Genomic DNA, 23,034 nt, shown 5'->3' on the forward strand with positions numbered 1-23,034 from the left:
TGTCAGGTCACGAGAAACTTCGCTGAGTTTGATAATGGGAGATCAGATTCAGATGGACCATCGTTAGGGGGAAGTGTTGTGCACATGCTTACAATTAATGCAAGCTTAGCTTAACGAGAATATGGATGATTAAGTACCTTAACATGTACCAGTTTCGTACAAGCATTGACTTGAATCAAGCGGTCGTGTGATGCTGTTGTCAAATAGTGATTTCCGCGTTTGTCTAAAAGAACTTGATGACAAAACACAGAACGATAAATCATTTACTTTTGCTTGGAATTGCCTTCAGTGAAGACGAAAATTTATCAAGCACATGGCTCAGGTTGGCATTCTTGAATGATGAATTACAACAATTCGAGAAAAAGTACAACACTTAGCATAACTAACGATGGGACATTAGATAGCATTTTATGCAGAACAGAAGCATAAATGAAATTCCAAAAGCAAAGCAACCACTTTTGCTTTGCAGATAGCATTCCACACTTTCTCGAAGAATTCGACACAAGGATATTGTTTATCAAAGAAACAGACCAAAAGTCACCACATAAGCAATCATTTGAATTGTCGGCATCATCCAACTCTATCTCACCAAGAAGAACTTCAGAAGACGACAAAGCTGGCACAGGCGGACAGATACATCTACAATATCTTCAGTGCACACCACACAAAACAGAAAATAAGAGAAACAATGAGAAGAAAGAAGAGTCGTGGAGTTACAGGAGTTTCACAAACATTGACACTGATCAACCAAACACATAATTTTCTTGATCTTGAACATGGGACTTTAGCACTATTGGGATAGTATCTTCCATGAGCAAAGATCCAAACTTTTTCTTCAGGAACTAAAAGGAAGTTCCGCCTGGCCATGCAACACATGTTTCCATTGGCATGGTGCGACAGCCGACACTGCAAGTAAATGAAGACAATATAAGAAACATGATTCAAAGCATCAAATTTTCGTTCATAGGGGAGGAATTTGCCCATACCGTTAAATCAATTCATTTCATCTTCCTTCTGTCTACATAAATTTCCGGGACGTGAGCAATCTTGCTCCAATCTTCACTGCTTCTATCTGCAATTCTACTGCTCAATTCCTCGCAATGATCTATCCGCAGCTCTCTCAATGTGGCAATGCGGGTTAAAGACGACAATCTAGGACAGTCTTCAATCTTCAGTTTTCTCAGAGAAGAACAATTTTGCAGCCACTCCGGCAGTGCACTCAAGTTGGGACAATCCGCAATAATTATACTCTGCAGTGAACTTGCAGAACCTTTGAGCCACCGGGGGAAAGAAGCTAGCTTTGGTAATCCCACAAACATCAAGGATTGAAGCCTCGACATGGAGCGTTGTTCATCACTTTCGCCTTCTGGCAGCTTCAATTTCTCGCAGTTGTAAATCCAGAGATTCTCCAATGCCTTCAGATTCATGATGCCTTGTGGTAAGGATGCCAACTTTGGACAACCTCCAATAGACAACTTTCGGAGCGACTTCAGCGATTGCATATCATTGAACAAGGCCTCCAAATTCTTGCAGTCTCCGATGAATAGACATCGCAGAGAGGTCAAGCATCCTATTCCGCTCTCCGGGAATCGCTGCTGTTTCGTGGTTATATCCAAAAAGCGGAGGCTGATCATATTCTTGATGTCTGCAGGCAATTCCTCCAGTTCCTCGCACCTGGCAAGTCCTAAGCTCTGCAGATTGTGGAGCTCGTAGACCGAATTGGGGAGTTTCTTGATATTATGGTTGCCACATAAATGAAGAAACCTCAAATGCTTTAGAGCGCCGATGGAACTAGGCAGTTGGTCAAAGCTAGAGTCATGTAGATATAGCACTCTCAAGTGCTTGAATCTTGAAATGCACATCTCCAGAAAGGACTCCCCAGCAGAACCCTCCTTTTTTATGGGAAACATGATGGTGCGAACGCCGCTGAGTTTGCTCAAGTAGCCCGGTAGTTCATCTTCTTGTAGAAGAGATGGATCGGAAAATGATATATGCCGAGCCGTCAAGGAAACATTCTGCGACCGCACGTTCACGTTGGATGATTCTGTTTGTGCCACCGAAATGGCAAGTTCGTGTATGAGGTCGTGCATTTTGAAGGTCAGGAACAGATAGTCTTCCACGACATCATCGAAGAAGGATCTTGACCACAGCTCCTCCCAGTACTGCTGTCCAATCTCTTCCAGCTCCTTATTATTTCCACTGGATTGGATAAGCCCGTTCGAGATCCACAGTTGGATCAATTCAAGGTTGTTAAACTCGTAGTTCTTCGGGAATATCGAGCAATAAGCGAAACATTGTTTCAAGTAAGACGGCATTAGATCGTAGCTTATTCTCAATGAAGGTAAAATATCAGTTGGTAATTGCCATATCTCACTATCTCTTACAGATTCCCAATTTCTCCGATTATCTTTTGAATACAATAAGCTTCCCAGAGTTTTCACTGCCATAGGATTACCCCCGCATTTGCTCACTATTTCCTTGGCGATTACCATAAGGTCCGGGTGACTCTTCTCTTGCCCTTGATCGAACGCGCACTTCATGAACAAAGTCAAAGAATCCTCCTGTGAAAGGTTGGCCAGATTATACGGGGAGACAGGGCCCATGATTGAGGCGATCCATTTATTCCGTGAAGTCGCAATGACTTTACTCCCTTCAGAAACGCCTTCTAACAGATCTCTCAGTCCCACCCAATCCTCCCGTGTCATTTCCCACACATCGTCCATTACGAACAAACACCTTTTGTTCTTCACGAGGTTTCTTAGGTGATTTTGCAGCATTTCAAGGCTCCAACTATCACGATATGTTTCTTGACTAAGAGACTGGATGACGGCTCTTATTATCTGATTAACTTCAAATTTTACTGGCATGGATAACCAAACTTTGTGAACAAAATGCTTGTTTACCCTATCATCATTGTATACCAATTTAGCAACAGTCGTCTTTCCAATACCCCCTATTCCAACAATCGGAATGACAGCTATCTTTCCAGCTCTACCATCTGATCTCATCAACAGCTCTATTATTCTTTTCTTGTCTTCGTTTCTTCCAATCACATTTGTTATGGATAAAAAAGAATGAGTTTCCTTCCGCTGAATTATAGTCTTTTCATAAACATTAGTTGACAAGTGGAGCCGAGTTTTCTCTTCAATGATCCCATCAAGCCTCTCCCTCAGTTTTTTCATTTTATGTGCCATCTTAAACTGGAAAATGAAGTTGGATAGCCACGAGAACAAGTAGTGTACCTTCCTTTTGAAGGTCAAATGCTCAGTCGACCTCGCCCGCCTCTGCAAGGCCTTGACTTCGAATTCGTCTAGCACGTCCTCGGCATCATAGCAGAAGTTCTTAAGCTTCGACAGCCAAAGCCTCACAGATTCCTCTTTTGTTTGCTTCTGCTCAGCATCGGCGAGCACCTTCTCGATCATCTCTAGCATGATCTTGAGGTTTTCTTGGTCATCCTTGACGCTCCATGCCAGTTGAATTTCTTCGACAGCCGATGAAGTTAGTTTCTCCACAAGAGGTCCAAGGATGCTAGAGACGACCTCAGTCATGGTTGTGAGCGGTGTTATTAGTTTTCGAGGAGGTTTAACCTAGCCAATATGCAGGAACTAAACTAGTTATCAGAAGAAGGTTACTAGAGAGGCATGATTTTGCTAGGTTCTATAGGCTGAGTCCTAGGAATATTCTTGGTGCAATGTCGTATGGACAACGTTATTCCAAACTGTTGCATAGTTCACTCGATTCTTGGTGGAATCCGCAAGCAATTCGATGCTGTTCCTGTTGCATTTAGAATGCCATCCTCTGTTGAAAGATAAAGCAAAAGTAGCCTGAATTATGCTGCCTCTCTCTTTAATCTTTAGCACATTCCTTTCTTTGTTCTCTGTTTCTCCTAGGATTCAAATGTGCACAGAGAAGAATAAGCTCCTTTTCGTTGCTTGTCCCTGTAGCAGATGCCCACTAATTTCGTCCTTCTACAAGAATGAGAGGCTTAGAAATATGTGCTGTTTCCCCTCCACAATTTTGAAAATTGGAAAAAGACTTTTGAATATTAGAAAATAATTGGATATGTGCACTAGAAATACTAAAACTTATCACGAAATTCAATTGAGCCTTAAAACTTGCAAAAAAAACGTAATCAAGTCCTAAAACTTGCCAAATTTGTGCAATCAAGTCATTCTGTTAAATTCGTCCAACTTGACTAACGAAAAATGCTTAGGTGACTTTTTTTAATGCTTTCTTTACCCTACGTGGTGATGACGTGTCTAAAACACGAAATATTAGGCTAAAACGACATTGTTTTGGTCCAAATCTGATTTTTAATACAAATTATATTTAAATTAAATTAAAAAAATAAGCTTAAAAAAGGGGACAGTTGGATCAGGCGGCGAGGGATGCCCCACCATCGCCAGGAAGGGCTAGGCAAGGACCTGCAGGCCCTTGCCTACGATCGGCGAGGGTCCCCAACCCTTGGCTGGGGCTCGGCAACCCTTACCAACCATTCCCCCACCATCATTGGCCCTTCCTAGAGATGGTGAGGCAGCGGCAGCAAGAACTTCAAAGCCTTTGCCGCCTTGTTTTTAGCTTTTTTTTAATTTAATTTAAATGAAACTTGTATTAAAAATCATATTTTGACCAAAATTACGTGATTTTAGCCACTTAGGAGAGAGAAAATATTTAAAAAAAGCCACGTCAATATTTTTCCTTTGCCAAGTTGTACGGAGTTAACGAAAGGACTCGACTACACTAATTTGATAAGTTTTAGAACTTGATTGCACATTTAGCAAATTTTAGGACTTAATTGCACTTTCATAACAAGTTTTAAGACTTTCGGTAAAAGATATCCCGAAGATAATCAAAGAAATGCTATATAATTTCTTATGTCCATATTTTGTATGGCTGCTGTTCAATATTAAATAAGAGTCGAATTGCCTACACTACAACAAAAAAAAAACAAACAGAAGTAAAAAAGGAAACATCCGTTCAAATTGCTTCATGACGTCTCTGGTTTATATTAATTCTTCTGTCCCAAACATTGATGCTAAATAGTGGAAGTTAGATGCAAGGTAACGACCCCATTTTTGCACGAAATGGACACCGATAAGAAGATTTCATGACAGACGGTTAAGAAGTAACACTCCATGATACTCGATGCACATGAAAGATTTCTGGTGTTAGGAAGAGTTGCGGGATTGCCATCACATCGTATTGAAAGATTTAGGAGTACCAACACATATGTGTGGCCTTTACCCTCATTGCACATTTCAATTTGGCTGACAGAGTTTGAATGGAAATGCTCAGGAGCATGGAATTTTGGCAAGTACACAGTAGGATTCGAAAAGACACACTCATGATTAAGTCTCTTTTCCGCAGAAAAACTGAGTGATAGCATTATTCACATTGACGGCCATGTTGTTACAGAAAGATATCGAGCATCTGACACCAACAGCATGTGCTACAACTGAACCAATACAAGTCCTCCGCACCGTATAGTGAGTTGCTAGACGGGTAGACCAAATTTTAGGAAGACTTCATACAAACATAATATTCAAGCCAAGACATGCCTATCACCGAAAGCCAGTTACTATTTACTACACTAGTCGACAAAGCATTAGATACAAAAGGCAGAGATCCAAGACAGTTATGATTCAAGATTCAGAGCGAGATTTGACGATGAAGTTTTGACGGCTGATAGGATTCATAACGACTGGCGGGCCTGCCGTCCTAGGCCATGCCTGAAACTTCTTGTCCGTCTCTTCCCACCATTCTGTGCTAGCAATGGTCGACGGTGTGGTTCCTGAATACTCAAAAGAACAGGGAAAAAAGAAAATTAGATAGCATTCGCATTCACGACTTTCTGGTCAAGAGATGCATCCAAACACAGCAGTCAAACAAGACAATTGTGACTTTCACTTGCCTCCAAATATCTTCTTGTCGGCAATAAAGTGGTCAGCTGCAAATGCAATTGCAAATGATCCGAGCACAGCAGTTATTATGTACTTGACCGACATTTTTCCAACTGAAAAATCTAACGGGATAGAAAAAATAGAAGAAACCACAGAAACATAAGCGAGAAAAGAGATAGTGATCTGAGTATGTATATACATAAAGAAGGCTCTGAAGGTTGAGTTTAGGACGTTCATTCTCCATTTTTAGCTGATTTCCTCTTTTAGATGGAAAGGATCCTTACAACTACGGTTGCCCTCAGTCTCTTATAACATTGCCCAAATTGGTGACCTGAAATCCATATGGGCGATAGGAAAAACATTGCAAACAAGTGGCAGAATCAAGGTTGTTAATTGCATTAAACAAAAAAGAGGCGACAAACTTCATGGTGAGGGATAGACAACACAGATACCAAACTGAGACATTAACAGGAGAATTCTGATTACGATATCTAGTGCTAAGCATGCCTAGCTCTTTCACTGCAACAATTTCAATGATCTCGAACACAAGTGTTTCATAAGATTCAGAATTCACAAGCAGAAACAACGACTCCCTCAGACAAAGCGAACCAACGATGTGTCAGTCCAACTCAAACAGCCCAAGAAAATGAACCCTGAGACCAATTCTACAACTAATGAAACTATGCTGCAATCTCATGCCAATTGCTACACATTATCATATCATTGACCATGATGGAGCCACTTTTTAGATGATCGCAACACAACCAGGTCTGACTCACCTTGAGGACCGATCTCTATCCTCAACTTAATTTTGCCTCTTCTTTTCTAATATCCAAGTCCCTACAGCTGCACAACACTTTCTAATTTCCAAAATTCCTCATCTTTACTGAACCATCCCTGCCACAATCTCAAAGTAAGCCAACCCAGCAAGTGCTCATACGCGTTTCAGTGAAACCAACTAGGATTTCCACCTCTCCCCCACACACCCAATAAAAAACAAAGTAGCTCAAACCCAAAAACAAAAACCTTCCCAAGTTTTCCCTGCATTTTCCCAACAACACCCAAACAGAGAGCTTCCAAGCGAACCAAAAGATATCCCAGGAAGAAACCCATATCAATAAATACACGAAAAATGAGAAGAAAACATGCTCGGGCACCACAAGATGACATTTTTTTCACTCACCTAAGACCAGACCTCCTAAAGCTTTGCTCCGAGGTATGTCGTGAAGAAGAAAGATGGCTTTACCAGAACGCAACCTGCTTCAAGTTTCTTCTCTTGATAGCTTCTCGAGCCTTCGCGGTATACTTATTGCCGCGCGTGTCTCGCTGCTGCGACAGGCAACCCGATTCTTGGTTTTTTCTTCCATGGTCCCCGTGCCCATGAAAGGTGGCCGTAGCCATCTTCATGTGAGGTCCACTGATCACTTGTATTATTAGTAAACGGGACGTTACTAACCGCGTTAACCTCGACACTTTTCTGCATTAAAAATTAATCAAGAATATCGAAGCGTCTCACTTATATTTAAAATAAAATTAATAATCACATGTTAGATGTTACCGGGCAATGTAAAAATTACTGACCACACTTTTTCAATCGAAAAAGTAATTGAGCGTAGTCAAAGTTACCTCAAAATATTATAAAAAAAACCTAGTCAAGTATTTATGTATCCACATTAGAAGTATCTTGAAAGTTACTTCGACTTAAAATGAAATGGCTAATCACGTGTTATGCTAAACCCACATAAAATCTTCCTTTCCTTTATTAAAATTACAAATTATTTTTAAGTGTATTCTTAAAAGTTATTCATTCATTTTTGACAAGATTTGCTTGAAAATATGGACAATAGGTTCTTGGTTGATGGTACAACTCTCTTTCTTTCTTTTGAATTGAACGACGGAACGACAAAAGTACTCCCTCCCAATCTCCTACAATTAAACTTAAAAAATTTGAGATTTAAGAAGTTTGTTTTCTTTTTAGAAAACTAAACATGAATAGATAACTTACTCCAACTAAGCCTCGTCGATTGCCCGGAAATAAAGATTAAAAGAGGAGTGGTCGGTTTGTTTAGCTTGAGATTTTTGAGAATTTATAAATTTTCATGACAGAAAAACTTTTGATTACGAGATTCTCGGAGACAAGCCGATATTTTCTCATGTTTTATGATGAGTATTGATGGGAGAATCAAAACGGTGTAGGATTGAAATTCATGATATTGTTGGAATCGACCATATTACATTGACAAGATGCTCCAAAGTATTAACCACGAGAATGGAATGAACTATCAAACATTCAGCACGATCCTAATGAAAGCTACTCTGCTTGCTCTTGGCAGTCAAATGGAGTTGATGGACTCAACGTCTTTAGTAATAAGGTAGAAGGATTTCCAGATGTTAAATCTAGGAGGAGAATGTCATTTGCCTCCAGGCCTCCAAACTTGCCTACATCTCCATCCGAATACGAAAAAGAAAAAATAAAACAACAGAGAGGAGAGAGAACTGAAAGCCCTATTTACACATTAAAAGCATTCAACAAAAGGACTGTATGTGAACCCAGATGTGGTACCAACACTTCAGGAAAAGGAATCATGAGAATGTCCCCCCAATCTGGGCAACAATTAAAGAATGAAAGAATTGGATATGGAGTGACAAAATCGTTGAACCTTGACCAGCTTCTCCTACATTCCGAGAAGATTGGATGTACCATAACTAGGCGACGAATGCTTTGAAGCCCGCGAAGTCTTTGAGCTCTATGTCCGACCATCACTAGCTTTATGCCAGTGCGCCATCTATCCTAAACCATGTCGTCTTCATACTACTGAAGGATCAGCAGCCTGCAGCTTTTAAAAAGTTGTCGTATGGACTTGACGCAGGTAGTCTGAAGAAGGTCGGGTTATGCTGGTATTCAGTCGAACACAATAATGCGGCAGTGCTAGTTGTTGGTTTCTGCATATTGGCATTATGGTCATTATCCAGGAAAGGATTGCCAGCCTGCAATGGTTTTTTGTCGGTTGAATATGTTAGAAGCTGGCATTTCTAAAAGAAACTACAGAGAAGGTAGGGGACCTCGGAAATTATATCGACTAAATCAAGTACCCTGAGGCTGTGGATGTAGCACCGTTTAATGAACTACAGAGCAAAGGTAGGGGACCTCGTACATTATAATGCGGTGCTGCCCATTTTGGCTTAATACATGATGCCTTTGCCTTGTGGCTTCTCTCTTGTAGAAAGAAGACACAAGGCAAAAGAGAAAGAAGGCACCAGGGAAAGGCATGGATACGAAAAACACAAGCAGACAAATTATGGTACTTAAATTATGAATCACTTACCCTGTGATTTTGAGTACCCATCTCCGCAGGGAAATGAGATCCCATCTTCACATCATTATTCTTTTGCAAATTTAAGTTTCTCAAGCTTTCATGTTTCTGCTGGACGCTCATCAAGTTGGACATTTTCTGCTGCTTTCCTATGAGAAGTGCCTCACAGTGCCGTGCCACTTCCTTGTAAGGCACATCTGGGGCAGTTGAAACAGATAGTCTCCCTACTTGATGTGCAGTCTCCAGTACCTAAAAATTGGAGAACCAAACCAACATTATGTAAGGAAAAACTATTTCAAAACTCAAACTTTGCAGAATCAATAACTGCCAATTCCATAGTAGTAGCTAAGTAATAATAAAGATCACATACAGATTCTAGAAGTTGATCTATGCTCAAGAGATTGGGTACGCCCCCGGCAATGTCCTCATAATTCTGTTTAGTTTGACTTTCAAATGAATCCGCAAAAGCATCATCTTCCACAGGTAATAAAGGAGGCTTTTGGATAAAAAGAAAAACAGAAATTGATGTTAATGTCATTTATATAGAAAGAAAGTAAATAAAATTGGCCACACGAATTACATCATCATGAGATTCGCTCGCTCTCGACTCAAGCTGATATACTTTGCATGGAGAGTCCGTGAATGATTGGGACCCCAGGGGACAGACATCATCAGGCAAAAATTCACTGAGAAGTTGCTCCCTAACGGTGGACAGCTCAGGCTGCATAAAAGATGTTGGAGCTCAAGCAATATGCCAAATTCAATATACAATGCATCTAATAACATTCAGGTGATAAAGGATATCCAGAAGTTACTTCCGGCAAGCTGCCCAAAGTCTTCAAAATTACAGAAGCACAGTATTCGCTTGCTTGATCCTCTGTGAACTGAACGTGAGAGAGAGATTTTACGGCAGCGGCATCATCTTCTGTCGATCCATAAACATTGGTTTGATGTCCAGATCCAGTGCCTACAGCCTGTAACTTGCGATCTTCAACTAACTTCAGAAACGGATCAGCCTGATTCCAGCACAAAAAGATTATTAGACCTAATAAAGTTTACTTATTGCCGACAACTTGACTGGACACTTGAGGAAAATGTAAAGAATCTCTTTTTGAAAAAACGAAGACTCCTGTATTTCCACGATAAGAGTGTGATATGTGATAGAAGGGAATGTATTCATTTTGCATGGAGAATTCCTTGCAAGATAAAGATCATCGAGGGGTTGAAATAAAACTCGCACCGTTCTTTCTGTAAGTGCTATCTTGGCACAATGAACAAGTGGAACAATTCCGTAAGCTATTGAAGAGAATATGATCATTGAAGCAGACAGCGTGAAAAGGGACCTCCGACGTGATGGTGGCAATGGTCCTGCAGAATGAAGCGTATGAGCCAGATTTAGAGTGAGATATAGCAGATGTTTTACTGGAAGTAGAGCCCGTCCAAATCCAACATTTTAGAATGGCATAATCTATGTCAGCATCTTTGCGATTAGTAAAAGTTACAGTGAGCCATTACTGTGGTATCTTAACTTGTCTTTCAGATTATATACGAAACATGGACAAAAGTATTCTTTTCGTTCTTTTTCAACTTATTGACCTGAAGTAAGCAAAAGAACCTCCTGATTACAATGATTGTTGTCATCTCAGCATAGGCACAGACATCTACAGTTTTTTCAATTCAGGAAATTAATAATAAGAATTATTAATTGATGCAAAGTCAAATTAGTTGGCTGAGACTGAAATTATCAGCTTTAAACATAGAAATCATATAAGTTATGGAACCTGAAGCTATGGCATTTCCCATCCCGCAATGAAGAGATGATCAGCCTCATAGGGACACAATTCTCAAATCAAATTGACATCAAGTAATTCTACTTTGAATCTTATTATGGTAAGGCATGGGAAAATCAACAACATTTCAAGAAATCAAAGCTAGCAAAGCCACAGCAAGTCAAGAAACATTGCCCAGCAGTTTACACTGCTGGAAAACTTTAAAATTAAGTCAATCAAACAATACAACTCTTGCATGCTAAAGAGAACCTAAAAAGAAAATTTTTCTAAAGCTTCATTGATGGTTATGCGTTAAAAGGCTTTCTTATGTAGTCCAGGTGGTTCAGGATCCAACCCACATTTAAAGCATCTGTCATTTTTCAATCAACCTGGCTTAACATAACATATTGAGTGACATTACATGTTACTATTTGGTTGAAATATAGAGAGCCTATCTTTGCATCACTAGTCCCTTTAATTGACATCAGCAATTGCAAGAACAATCATTCACAGTACTAGGCACGCAAAAACTGAATGTCATCACAAAAGGAAAAGAAACATCAATCCTTGTCCGGTAAAACCATGAATAATGCATAAAATAGAAATTTAGTAGATGACCTCCTTCTTTGAGAGAAATATCACGCAAGGAAAAGGCGAGCTGAAAACTTCGAACCAGCGCCTCATTGCTGGAATTCTGCAGGCAAGACAAAATATTTAGGAACAGAGTCAAGAAATTTTATTCATCGAAATATTACCATCAAAGTACTAAAATACAAGCATTTACATTTTTTCTAGCCAGTTACAACAAGCATTTACATTGACTGGCATTGTACATGAAATCATTCATCACAAACTCAAAGTATGAAAATATGCAACCGCATCACCGATCTGTTAAGGCTAAGTTTATTATGTGTCGAACATGACCAAAGGAACAAATTTTTCCCAATCAAACATCCCAGAGCCAAAGGTGCCTGATGTGGAACAAAACCTGATTCAATTTGTTTGCCATGTCCAAATGTCCTAAGACTGCCCCTAATGTCCCAAAAGAAAAAAGTAGGAAAAGCTGAATTGTTCCTAGAGTAAATGACCAGAAATTTATGGTCCAAATCGCGCTCATCATGTTAAGTATGCCACACTTCCCTTTTTCTGGATATCTTTCCACACATCCTTTTACATGGAATCCTTACAAAGGTAGCATTCAGATAAACAGAGAAAAAAAATTTTGACAGGCAAGATTACACAATCCTAACTTAGTAACACCACAATCTGGTATTGTGAAACTGGTAAAAATAACATCCAAGTCATTTATCATGGAGAACAACCACAATACAAAGAAAGTTTTTTGCCATTAAGTGGGGCTGGTTGCGTGGATCCTCATGCAACTGAACTGCAGTGTTTCTTTCAATGGTGTGACAACGTGAATATACATGATGAGAAGGAATGCATTTGCATGACATGTAGCGCTATACAATCTTGAGAACTGGATCTAAATCATACCTTGGCTCTAGAAAACAGCAATACAAGGCTGTATGTGTGCGCAATAGCTTCAAAATTTTCAGGCATGTTTGCTGGGGAAATAGACTGCGCCCAGATGGATGAAAGTAAAAGTGTGATCTGGCGGCTACTCAACCTAAGAGGAACAGCCTCCTGAAGTCCAAAAAACTTAAAACTGTCATCTCATGCATATAGGAAATATGTATTATTACGCCTAAAGAAAAATATTATTCACCATGCAAAAATGACCAAATTGATATACGAGAAAATACCATTTCCATCTCTAGTTAAAAGTTAGAATTGCATACATGAGAAAATGATGCTAAATTAGATCATAGTCATCTATCAACATATTGACAAATTGGTCCGATTTATTAGAGATAAGAATACTTCTGCATCAGAAAGCAGCAAGATGAAAGACTCAGTGAAACAAAAAATGGGGTGGCCAAGATTTGTCATTTAGCATCAATCTAGGACTGATTAGATAAGAGCACAAACTCGAGTTTCTTAGCTTCAGAAATTTCATGTGGTCAATAAATTGGCATTGGGAAGCTACCCTTCAACAAAAACAACAGGAGAACTGACAGATGCATCTCTGAGACTCACCAGTTCCTTATTTAATTTGCTCAGAGGATTTCCATTTATATTCGGTGGTACAGAAGGATTTCTGATGCTGTATGCTCGACTGTAAGTTGACTTCAATCTGCTCAGCATCCCAATGTTGTTATTTCTTGTATCTCCCTCACTGTTCTCTTTATCATCCGGAGGAGCATGATCTCTCGCCAGAAGCTTCTCGTTTCTCAGCTTCTCAAAGAGGGCAGCAGAAGATGAAAATACTGAGACAGTTCTTGAAAGCGTCCTAGGAAGGTCTGGCCCCTTCTTGGACTCAGAAATTACAGAAGATGGGCAGGGGCAAACTGAAGATGGAACAAGAACAACTGAAAAGATGCGGTGAGCTGCAACTCTTGTTTCATGGTCTGGATGCACCATAGCTGGCAGTAATTGATGGAATAGAGCCTCTGGGAATGCCTAAAAGAGGAGGAAGTAAACATCATTTCTCAAGATGCAATCGGCAAAGACATAAAAATGAAAATACTTAAACTTAACTTCTTGCCTTATTCTGATATGTCAAATTTGGTAGAGAAGCAACAATTTGGGCAGTGCGATAAACAGCAGAAATTGTTGTTCTGGCTATAACTGTAATGGTGGAGATATTCTCCAGCATGACAGCCATAACGTCAAGTATTGGACCTGCATCTCCAACCTGTCACAACGTCAATGTAGTCTATAACCCAACATCATGTACAAAATTCATCATTATCTGTCCAGGAAAAAGCTATAAAAGTATTGCGAATAGCACAGAAAACAGGTCAATAAGCATTTGCTGAGAAAGAAAAATGAAACGAAAAGCAAGCCTCGCAAGCAAAAAAAATTGACCAAACCGAGGGCGCAAAAATTAGAGAATAGAACCTTAAGAGACAGTTGGACCAGACCCTCATCCACGACATCTTGGAATTTTCTGTTCCATTTAATTACATCTGCTCCCAGATTAGCATCATCGAGCGAGCAGTGTATGCTTTTCCTCAGATGCCTCATGACATCACTTATGGCACCTATAATGGCTACTGAGGGTTCAACCTTTGCATGCTGAGCCAGGAAGGTTGTCACCTCAACAATGTCAATCTGCATACTGGGCTGTTTAAGGACATTGCGATGATCAAGATGCTTGATTAGTATGGACAGCAAAAAGTGTGTACTTTGACCTGTGAGGAAAAATAAAAACAGGATCTGTCATGAACAAACAAGTAAGTTTCCAGATTGGCAATGGGTTTCTACTGCAATTAACAGATCCAATTACCAGAACTCTCCATCAAAACTTGCATGTCCTTCAGGACAGGAAAAGCAAGACCATGTTCTGAAGACCATGAATTTTCATTATCAAAATAACGGAACAATGATTCTAATACACGCCGGATTGTGGTCGCCTCCTTGGCTAGCTTGGCCATGTTATGAACACAAATGCGGGACCAAAAGCAAGGGTTCTTCACATCCCTATTGGCATAAAAAGGAGAAGTAAAATTCTAGACAGTTATTAATTACAAATTATGACAAAAGCAAATGCGTAATATCAATTCCATTTCATGAGAGATTACACTGTCGCATTTACTTCTCCTTTGTCATTAACAAGTTTCTTCCAAGAAGGAACCCTCATTGTGACTTCTGGTGATGCGGAGACATGACCCTCATGTTTTAGCACTTCTTGTACCCAACGATTCTCAGAACCTTGCTTGTTTGGGTCTTCAGAGACTTTCTTAGCATGCCCATAATTTTCCAAGACCACGGAGACCACCTTAATAGTGAAAGGGAAAAGAGAAAGTAAATATGTAATGGCAACAGACTTGCAGGTTTGTAGTTAAATCTGCCGATTGTTATTTGCAATATGGCAAAGATGCTAAGAAGATTTCGTATTTAAACCATAGAGATCAATTACTCTAACAGAAATAAACCTTTGAGGATCGTCATATGCTGGTCAGCATAGTTTGATCCAAAGCTTTAGTTGCAATGTGTAGAGTGAGGGAATAGTCAATATTGACATTTAATGAAAAAAGAAATATCGTGAGTCAGTTTTAAGGTGCATAGTTAGGCTTGCTGTTTTAAGGTGCATAGTTGTGCAATGATGTGTAAACTGTGATCCAAAGCTTTTGTTAGCATCAGTTGTGATCTAAAGTTCAGCATCTTTGAGGTGCAAAGTATGTATAGCGTTCTACAAAAGCAAGATTTCTGTTCACCAGAATAAGAGTGTCATCATCAAGACATGAACTTCGTGCAGATGCTGAAAAACGTGGAATTGCAATGAGAATCTGCTAAATTATTCAGGCAACAGTCAAGAGAAAGCACTTCGATATACTCACATTGTCAAACTCGCCTGAAAATTGTGAATATTCACCCATGAACCAGATCTGCACAAGAATACGTCAGTTTAGTGTGCAGATCACAAGGCAATACTCGAATGGTCATTAAAACCAATGAACAGCAAGGCGATTACTTAAACCTTAAGAATGCATATAATGCAACTACCGCTACAAGCTAAACATCCCCTGTTAGTCCAAAATAAAATATTATATCTTACAAGCAGATCAGGCATCCATATGTTTTACAAATCTAATTGAACAATGCTCTAGATATCCCACTCTCCTTGTGAGTCTACACTATCCTCGAATTACCCCAATAGACTATTTCCTTCATAGACTACAATAATAGTTACAGCTCTAAAAAGTGCAAACCTTGTTCCTCTCAGTTCAATCACAAACCACATTCTTCCTTTGCAGACATGAATTAGAAGAACATTTTTCAAAGTCACTTGATTCAAGGCCAAATGGTCCATAAAATTGCTCAGTTGGGCCAAATCCTTAAAAGAGCACTCCATTTGTCTATATGGAGTGGGTGCTACCTAGAGATCGTACAGCATTTTCACTCCAAATCTATGTGGGACTAGGGTCTCATGTCACAAATCTTCACATTCTCCCGCAGTCCTTGATTCACCAGCCAGAGAGATGGGAAGTTTCGGAGGCTATGGACCCACAATGCAAGGTGTCTCTGTCTCAAACAAGCCACCACCAGACGATTCAAAGATATGAGGATGCCCTTTGCCTTCACAGCGCAAGAGCAACTTCTTCATGCAATCATAAAACCAATTCAAAGGTAAATGGAGTGCTTATCTAAAATTATTGGAGACTGAAATGACATTAAATGGTCCCTTGCCACTTTATATTCTCTCAAAAGAGAGCTTCAATGAGTTAAGTGAGAGGGAGCTAATGCCATGATGCTATCGGATCAACTCCTGCTTGAGGAATAGCTTCATAACCAAGTTCTAATGATGACTCAAACTGAAATGATTGGGGGAGGGAGGGGGTCGGGCAGAGAGAGAAGAGAGCTGTACCCATGTTTCTGTGGTGAACAGAATTACAATATTCTGTCTCTCCCCTTTCCATTCGATCAGAAGATACAAGATGGTTAATATACCATTAGTATCTTTATCTCATTAGCTATTTCTCTCCACAAATATAAGGTCATATGAAACTTTAAGGTTATGCAAGTAACTGGAACAAAAGAACATACCATAGAAGAAAGTGCCTGTAGACCAGCCGCACGCAAATGCTGTGCTCTCTCATCTTGGCCAAGTTCTTGAGCTAACTGACAGAGCTTCGGAATGAAGCCCTCTAAGTTAAACATGTAGGTGCCATCCCTCTACAAAATCAAATTAATTATGAAAAACTTGGACATTCACATGAAGACCTCGACGAGTAAAATTCACAATCAAAAGGAAAGTTTACATATCCACCATTAAAACTCACTTGATTATTTACAAAGTCAAAAAGGTTCTGACATCCTATTAGTTGCATCTCATCCTGTCTTGTCTGATCCAGCAAAATGCTAATTATGCTTAGTAGACTACTTGCAAACAGAGGCCTGTAACATAATGTTAAGGTTAGACAGCACACACATAGTCGATGGATATAAGACAAATGACTCTGCCTCTATCCTGATCAGGAGATAGAGAAAAAAGGCCACGTGAAATATGCAAAATGGTATAAGCCATTCCTTTGAGCTAATTATAAGAGGCAACAAATGGAGAGCAAATCACCATGGAGCACATCCATAGACTTTAATTGCTTTAGATTCACTTGAAAGCTATTATTCCAAGTTTGCAAATCAGTGCTGAAGAGTATTATGGGTGAATGTTTTCAGTCGCTGTACAAGGTTCCAAGCAGCCCAACATAAATACTATGACTAAATTTCACAGTTGAATAAAAGAATCGAAAAAAAAGCTCCTTATCTTGTGGTCTCTTTAAATACACAACAATTTATTTGCTGAAACTTATACTTTACTAACTAAACTCTAAGTTGCAACTATTAAGCACCAATCCAGCCACAAAACCACTGTTTAAGAAAAAAAAATCTAATTTCCACTAGATAACTTGACAGATCTGTTGTTTTTGTGCAGGAAATGCCAGAGTCGATCCTGCTCATATAGTATGCCTTCAGTAAATGTTTTCCCTGAGACTTGGCTGCACAAGCATGATAGCGTTCCCCACCATATAACTCAACAGTTACACCTACTTCCATAATGGTACTCTCAAAAAAAAATACAAAAACCAAACGAACAAAATTTTTTGCAGAGAACTGTTCCCAGTATGGCAAGGAGGGCCACAACTAAAATAGTAATTTGACGGTCAGATCATCTGCCATTGATACAGGTACATGAACCCTGTACTAAGATATCATTACAGAGTGATGTCTTTGAAAACCATACGGAAAGAACAAATACGTATTGAGGGAAGGCAAACTCACATTTGATCCTTACAAGAAATTAGCAATTTCCTGTAGATACACATGACAATCTTGGCAGATCGAAAATTTTCAGTTCTCAACTCCTTGTAACATCTTTGTTCAAGTGTGCTTGTGATCTGTTCAAAATTAGCAACTATCACCAAGATGAAAAGACAAAGCATAAAGTCTAGCATTTTCTAAACAAACTAGTAAGCCTTCTATTATAAACCAATTACCAGAAACACATAAACAGTAAGAAAAATAGAACTTTTCCCGTCAGCGCCGAATTTAAATAAAATTAATAAGCAGAAGAAATTGGTAGGAGATTTGCAAATTAGTCCACATGTTCAAAGAAAAAAGATTTCGAACAATATCAAATGAAGCATAAATGGCGAGGGAAAAAATTATGAGAGGCACCTTGAAATTTTAACTAATTATCCTGCACAAAGTTTACTTCGAAAACCTAAAATGACCAACGCAAGGTCTGAAGAATGATTCATTTTTTTCTTTCCAAATTGTCAATGGGATATTTTCATATAAGGTGCAGACAAGGGGATGGAGAGACCTGAACTTAGACACAACACCTCAAAAAGATTGGCCCCCATCAAGTGAGTCAGCCCTTATTTCTTTAACTTCGTCGATCTAATAGGTGTAATAACAAATTTGCCATTTTTATCATGAAAAAATTTCAGATGTATTCAACAATGTTTGTGGTTATAAGAACTCAACTTGACTTGATGGAAGTGTAGGTTTTCCAATGAGACGGTTTGACTTCAAAAAAATATTGTACTTATTCCTTAAGATTGGTATAGCATGGCTGTCTAGGAAAACCAACATCGAATATTTTATATCAATGATGACCTTTGCACTTTCTCTCTATCCTTAGCCATGCTGAAACCCCATGTATACATGAACTGCCGATTCCCCAGAATGTGGGCCCAACAAGTATCTCGACCTTCAGTTTCCTATGTGATACGGTTATCTTCTAAACTTCAGACTGTATTACATGGCAGTTTTTGTGATTGCCAGAGGATAAAAAGAGGGAGCATAGCATCAACTTTTTAAAGCTCTTCCTTTCCTACACAAGTCAACATGCTTGGCACCTGAACGAGTCATAGTCCACAGCGATTAAATTCGTCAAGAATTGTTGAGTTTTCCCTAAAAAATTAGCCATTTTCTGATGGCTGAGAATATCATTGAGTTTTCACAACCACGGAGATGCAACCTAACCCTTTAACTCTCCTACATACGGAAACCATGGCATTACAGACTTTAGACATTACATTAGCAAGATCAATTTCTTGACTTTGTCCACAGTGACACCACTTGCTTTGATTATCTTTACAACGATGGAACCAGAGCCCGATTCTAAAAATCATCAAGCAGCCAAATTACCTCGGAACATTAATTACATCTAAGAGTTCAATTTAGGACCCCCATCCAGAGTTAAAGGTTCTTCTAGCTGGAAGATTATGGCATTTTTCACAAGTCATTGTTTCACCCATTTTTCATCAAACAATTCAAGAACTCTTATTGGTTACATCTGCCCTGATATTTTCTGATCAAAGGCCACCTTAGCTGCAATGTCTAATTTCTATGTGAGTTTTTCAGAGGCATATATACCTATAAACATCAATCTCAAAGCCCTTTGGGTCAACATAGTTTTCAGTTTTACAGCTCCACTGGACAGGAACTTTGGAAAATCAGAAGCTTCGGATTACCCTCCAATATTTTTGCTTTTTTGGGCTAAAAAGGATTACCCCCCACCCTTCATTGCAAACTATATTCCTGCTTCCACGCTGTAATTTTGAAAGGGTCCACACCAAGTCAGAGGCCTGTTCAAAATGGCCATCTAACTCTCCAGAAAAAATCATTAAAAAATTTCTAATTCTTTTTGCTGGATACAATTGGTAGAGCAATTGAAAGAAGAGGTTCCATAACAAGATACAAAATTTCCATTGAAGTATGAAACAAACTTCAATATTCAAAGCGCAAAGCTCTTCTACAACAAAATGAACTCGTCAAAGATGCAATACAACCAGATGTTAGTTGACCAAAAACTCGATCCAAGCAGGTCAACCCAACAATCAACAATGGTGAATGGAAATATATCCTACATTGTGGCCCAGTCATTTTCAGCACAGTTGATCATAAATAAGAGTGCAAATCAGGACATTATCTATCCCACAACAGTACCTTTGGTATACGCAAAGGATTTTTAGCAGCATATTCACACAGTTTCCCAATTTTCCGATCATTTGGCTCTTCATCCTGTCACAATACAAAGCCACATCCGTTTAGAAAGTACATAGAAGAAAGCATAATACAGAATAAGAATATCGACAGCTTATAAAGATTTTGGCTTTCTAAAATATATAAAGGTAGCATTCCTGCACTTGCTGCTCTTGTTTTGTACTAATTATTCACTGTGTTAGGATACATATGAGCACTCCAGAGGCAAGTCCCACTTAGTGCAGTGAAACCATGCTCAATTTCAAAAAGGACTGACATGAAGAGTTGAATCGATGGAGCCACTAATATCTGTGGTAAGAGGAGGCCAATAAGGTACTGTGGCGAAGAGGCCTAATATCAGTTCAAACCGGTCATTCCCTCATCTTTGCCTGTACGCATTCAAGAGCATAGATGTGCAACCCCGTGGATGCAATTACGACCAGAGTATCTTCTATAGTTCCAGATTATCTCAATGATTTATCCTGACATCTGTCAATCTGTAACAAGATCACTTCAATTTCGTCAGGATTGATCTTGTTCATGATGATTGCAATGTTAATCAAAAGTTGAGTTTTGCAGCACGTGGCTTATAGCCTCTAGTAAAGCAACTGACAGAGATAATGGTTTCTCCATTTGAAGCTTGCTTAGCAGCATAAGTGCTGTCTAGGTAATGATAGACTCCTCCTGCTCTTGCTTACCAAACCTTTTGTGATGATTTTCTCTTACAGAGCGAAAATGAAATAATAATTAGTAAGCCCTTTGCTGGGATGCTGGCCCTGTCTTCACTTAGTGAAGAAACCAAAAGATTGATCAAAAAGGATAATTTTACCACACCAACTGAATTCTTAAGTCATATATTGTCCCAAAACCCATGTATGCTTCCATTTAAACAAGCCCCGCAAGCTTCTTTTAAAGTTTTAATCAGCAAATAAATTGCAAAACCACCAATTGCTGACGCCCATAATATGAAAAGTGAAACCGAGCTTGAAGATCACTAACCTGGTTTTTCGGGAATATATCGGAAATGAGCTTCTTGTACCTCTTCACAGGCTGTCTGGACCTCGCCCTCATCGCCGGGCAGAAGAAACAAAGATTGCCGCAAACAGGCAAAACTCGCCTGGAGATCAGGCCCGAAATGACACTCATGTTTCCTCAAATCCCCGCGCAATCGCCTCCGGAAATTTCGAAGAAAACCCCGACCCCCACACACACAACCCTTCTTTCCCTCGCGGAACAGATGTCGGAGCCTGTACCGCGGGGCGCGCAGGAAGGGAAAGAAAGGCTGCCCCCGGAACGGAACGCGTCACCTCTTCAAAAAGGCAAACCAGCCTGCAATGCAAGGATCACCAATCTAAGGTCACTCCTAGCTCCCCCCTAACGAATGCCCGATTCCCGCATTTCGAAAACCAGAAAAGCTAAAAGCAAGGAAAAAAGAAAAAACCCATCAACGAATGAACCCATTCGAGCACAATGTCCGCGGATTTCGGCAAAACGGGGACGAGCAAACGAAGACCCGGCATAGGATCACACCGAGTCAACCAAAAGAACGCGGCGAGACAGCGCATCGACAGATGAACAACAAAACCCGTCATCGGAAAAAGGGAAAAGAGAAAACAAGAATGGTGATCGAATGTGGGTGCCAAATTGGAAAGAAGAAAGAACGAGAGACAGAGAGGGAGGGGGAGGGAGAGAAGGGAGAAGGATACCTCGGGAAATCACGGACGGAGCAGGCGGAGAGGCTGGAAATCCTCGGAACCCATTGCCATGAAATTTCTTTGCAAATCGTCTCCCTGCGATGCGAAATGTGGCACCGCAAATCTCTCCCTCTCTCTCTCTTCTCGCTCGCTATATTCGAATGAGCGCCTGCCGAAGCGCTTGAGAATGTGTCTATAAACGCAGGCATTCAACGGTTTCTGACATGTGTGGGCCTCACGCGACCATCATTGTGGGAGCCCACCACATCGGATTTCTCGATTTCTTATTTTCTTCCGACCAAAAATGAATTCCCTTTTTTTTTTCTTTTTCTTTTTACTGGGCAGAGAGAATTCTTGTGTTTTTTTTTTCTTTTGTTAATACCACGAAAAAACTCAAATCGATATGTTTATGATGAATTGACTTCGAACTAATTTTTTGACCATCAAAAACCCCCAACCGGTACATTTGTAATGAATTTACACTCCATTAATTTTCGTTAAATTGGATCGATATCACGAAAAATCGCAGATCGATACACCCTTGACAAATAGAGGTTAAATCCCAAATGGATACACTCGTCAACTGCCACGTGTCATCCAACTTAGTAATCTAATGGTTAAAATTAAACGGAAACTAACGAAAGGTAAATTTATCACAGATGTATCGGCTTGAGATTTTTCGTAGTATTAACTTTTTGTTTTTTGCTTGTTTTTTGTTCCTTATTTTTTTCGTTTGGTTTTTATTGTGAAAATATCGTACTTTGGTAAGGCGTTTTGAATTAACGTCAGTTTTTCGCGGGAACGAAGTCGTGGTGTGGCTGTGCTGTCTTGACAGTTGACACTCTGACAGCGAGGATAACGCCGACGTCATTTGGTTTTATGCTTCAGCCAACTCTTTTGTTTTTTTGACCGAAATTTAATATATCATCCGAATTTTTAGAAAGAACTATAAAAGAAAATCATGTGTGAGTTTATATGTCACAATTAGGAAATTTCGGGCGTTACGAGTTAAGACGGAATCAAAATGCATCTTTCACGAGATTCGGATTAGACAGATAGGGAAAAGTAAAAATCTATCTAGATACACTTTTTAATCATAAAATTCCCCGGAACATAGACGTCTTTTTTTTTGTCTAACTGAAAAGTCACACACCACTAAAGTATTTTTCTTGTTTTGGTAAACAATTTTTCTTGTTTTGGTAAACAATCGTTTTTTTTTTCGTTTTTGGGGATTTAAAATGTTGAAATTGTGAGCAGCGTCCCGTTGAAGTTCTAATTCATAATTTTTCCATAAAAGTTT

At 39.5% G+C, this 23,034-nt stretch overlaps 3 protein-coding genes across 4 annotated transcripts; all 3 read right to left on the minus strand.

Annotated features, from left to right (window-relative positions):
- Positions 1-435: 435 nt before the first annotated feature.
- On the minus strand, positions 436-3,917 carry LOC130134429 (disease resistance protein RGA2-like). The gene is made up of 2 exons (XM_056303045.1): positions 987-3,917; positions 436-906 (listed from the first exon to the last, which is right to left on the minus strand). The coding sequence occupies exon 1, from the start codon at positions 3,546-3,548 to the stop codon at positions 999-1,001; it is 2,550 nt and encodes an 849-aa protein (XP_056159020.1). The 5' UTR covers positions 3,549-3,917; the 3' UTR covers positions 436-906; positions 987-998.
- A 1,440-nt stretch (positions 3,918-5,357) lies between these two features.
- On the minus strand, positions 5,358-6,013 carry LOC115674663 (uncharacterized). The gene is made up of 2 exons (XM_030597126.2): positions 5,912-6,013; positions 5,358-5,791 (listed from the first exon to the last, which is right to left on the minus strand). The coding sequence occupies exons 1-2, from the start codon at positions 6,003-6,005 to the stop codon at positions 5,643-5,645; spliced, it is 243 nt and encodes an 80-aa protein (XP_030452986.2). The 5' UTR covers positions 6,006-6,013; the 3' UTR covers positions 5,358-5,642.
- A 2,247-nt stretch (positions 6,014-8,260) lies between these two features.
- LOC115674660 (protein SEMI-ROLLED LEAF 2) lies at positions 8,261-21,898 on the minus strand. 2 transcript variants are annotated; one of them, XM_056302933.1, is made up of 20 exons: positions 21,747-21,898; positions 21,040-21,369; positions 20,005-20,079; positions 17,830-17,945; positions 16,833-16,947; positions 16,597-16,725; positions 15,390-15,437; positions 14,631-14,827; positions 14,336-14,529; positions 13,948-14,240; positions 13,592-13,741; positions 13,084-13,506; positions 12,481-12,630; positions 11,602-11,677; positions 10,455-10,582; positions 10,030-10,230; positions 9,816-9,935; positions 9,585-9,710; positions 9,227-9,463; positions 8,261-8,888 (listed from the first exon to the last, which is right to left on the minus strand). In XM_056302933.1, exons 2-20 carry the CDS (start codon positions 21,184-21,186, stop codon positions 8,724-8,726), a joined length of 3,090 nt encoding a protein of 1,029 aa, XP_056158908.1. In that variant the 5' UTR covers positions 21,187-21,369; positions 21,747-21,898; the 3' UTR covers positions 8,261-8,723. The 2 variants fall into 2 exon arrangements, with proteins under 2 accessions (XP_056158908.1, XP_030452983.2); XM_030597123.2 differs by having other exon boundaries at positions 9,795-9,935.
- Positions 21,899-23,034: the final 1,136 nt, after the last annotated feature.

This window comes from Syzygium oleosum, unplaced genomic scaffold (genome assembly GCF_021117445.2).
Source record: "Syzygium oleosum isolate NSW1041296 unplaced genomic scaffold, Sole_v2.1 Sole_v2.25, whole genome shotgun sequence".
NCBI lineage: Eukaryota > Viridiplantae > Streptophyta > Magnoliopsida > Myrtales > Myrtaceae > Syzygium > Syzygium oleosum.

Excerpts from the sequence above, each read along its gene's own strand:
- LOC130134429 (XM_056303045.1), bottom strand. The coding sequence starts at position 3,548 with ATGACTGAGGTCGTCTCTAGCATCCTTGGACCTCTTGTGGAGAAACTA.
- LOC115674663 (XM_030597126.2), bottom strand. The coding sequence starts at position 6,005 with ATGTCGGTCAAGTACATAATAACTGCTGTGCTCGGATCATTTGCAATT. Across the intron at positions 5,792-5,911 it reads CGACAAGAAGATATTTGGAG|GAACCACACCGTCGACCATT; the intron begins GCAAGTGAAAGT and ends TTGAGTATTCAG.
- LOC115674660 (XM_030597123.2), bottom strand. The coding sequence starts at position 21,186 with ATGAGTGTCATTTCGGGCCTGATCTCCAGGCGAGTTTTGCCTGTTTGC. Across the intron at positions 14,828-15,389 it reads TTTCAGGCGAGTTTGACAAT|GTGGTCTCCGTGGTCTTGGA; the intron begins GTGAGTATATCG and ends TTCACTATTAAG. Across the intron at positions 9,464-9,584 it reads TAGATCAACTTCTAGAATCT|GTACTGGAGACTGCACATCA; the intron begins GTATGTGATCTT and ends TCCAATTTTTAG.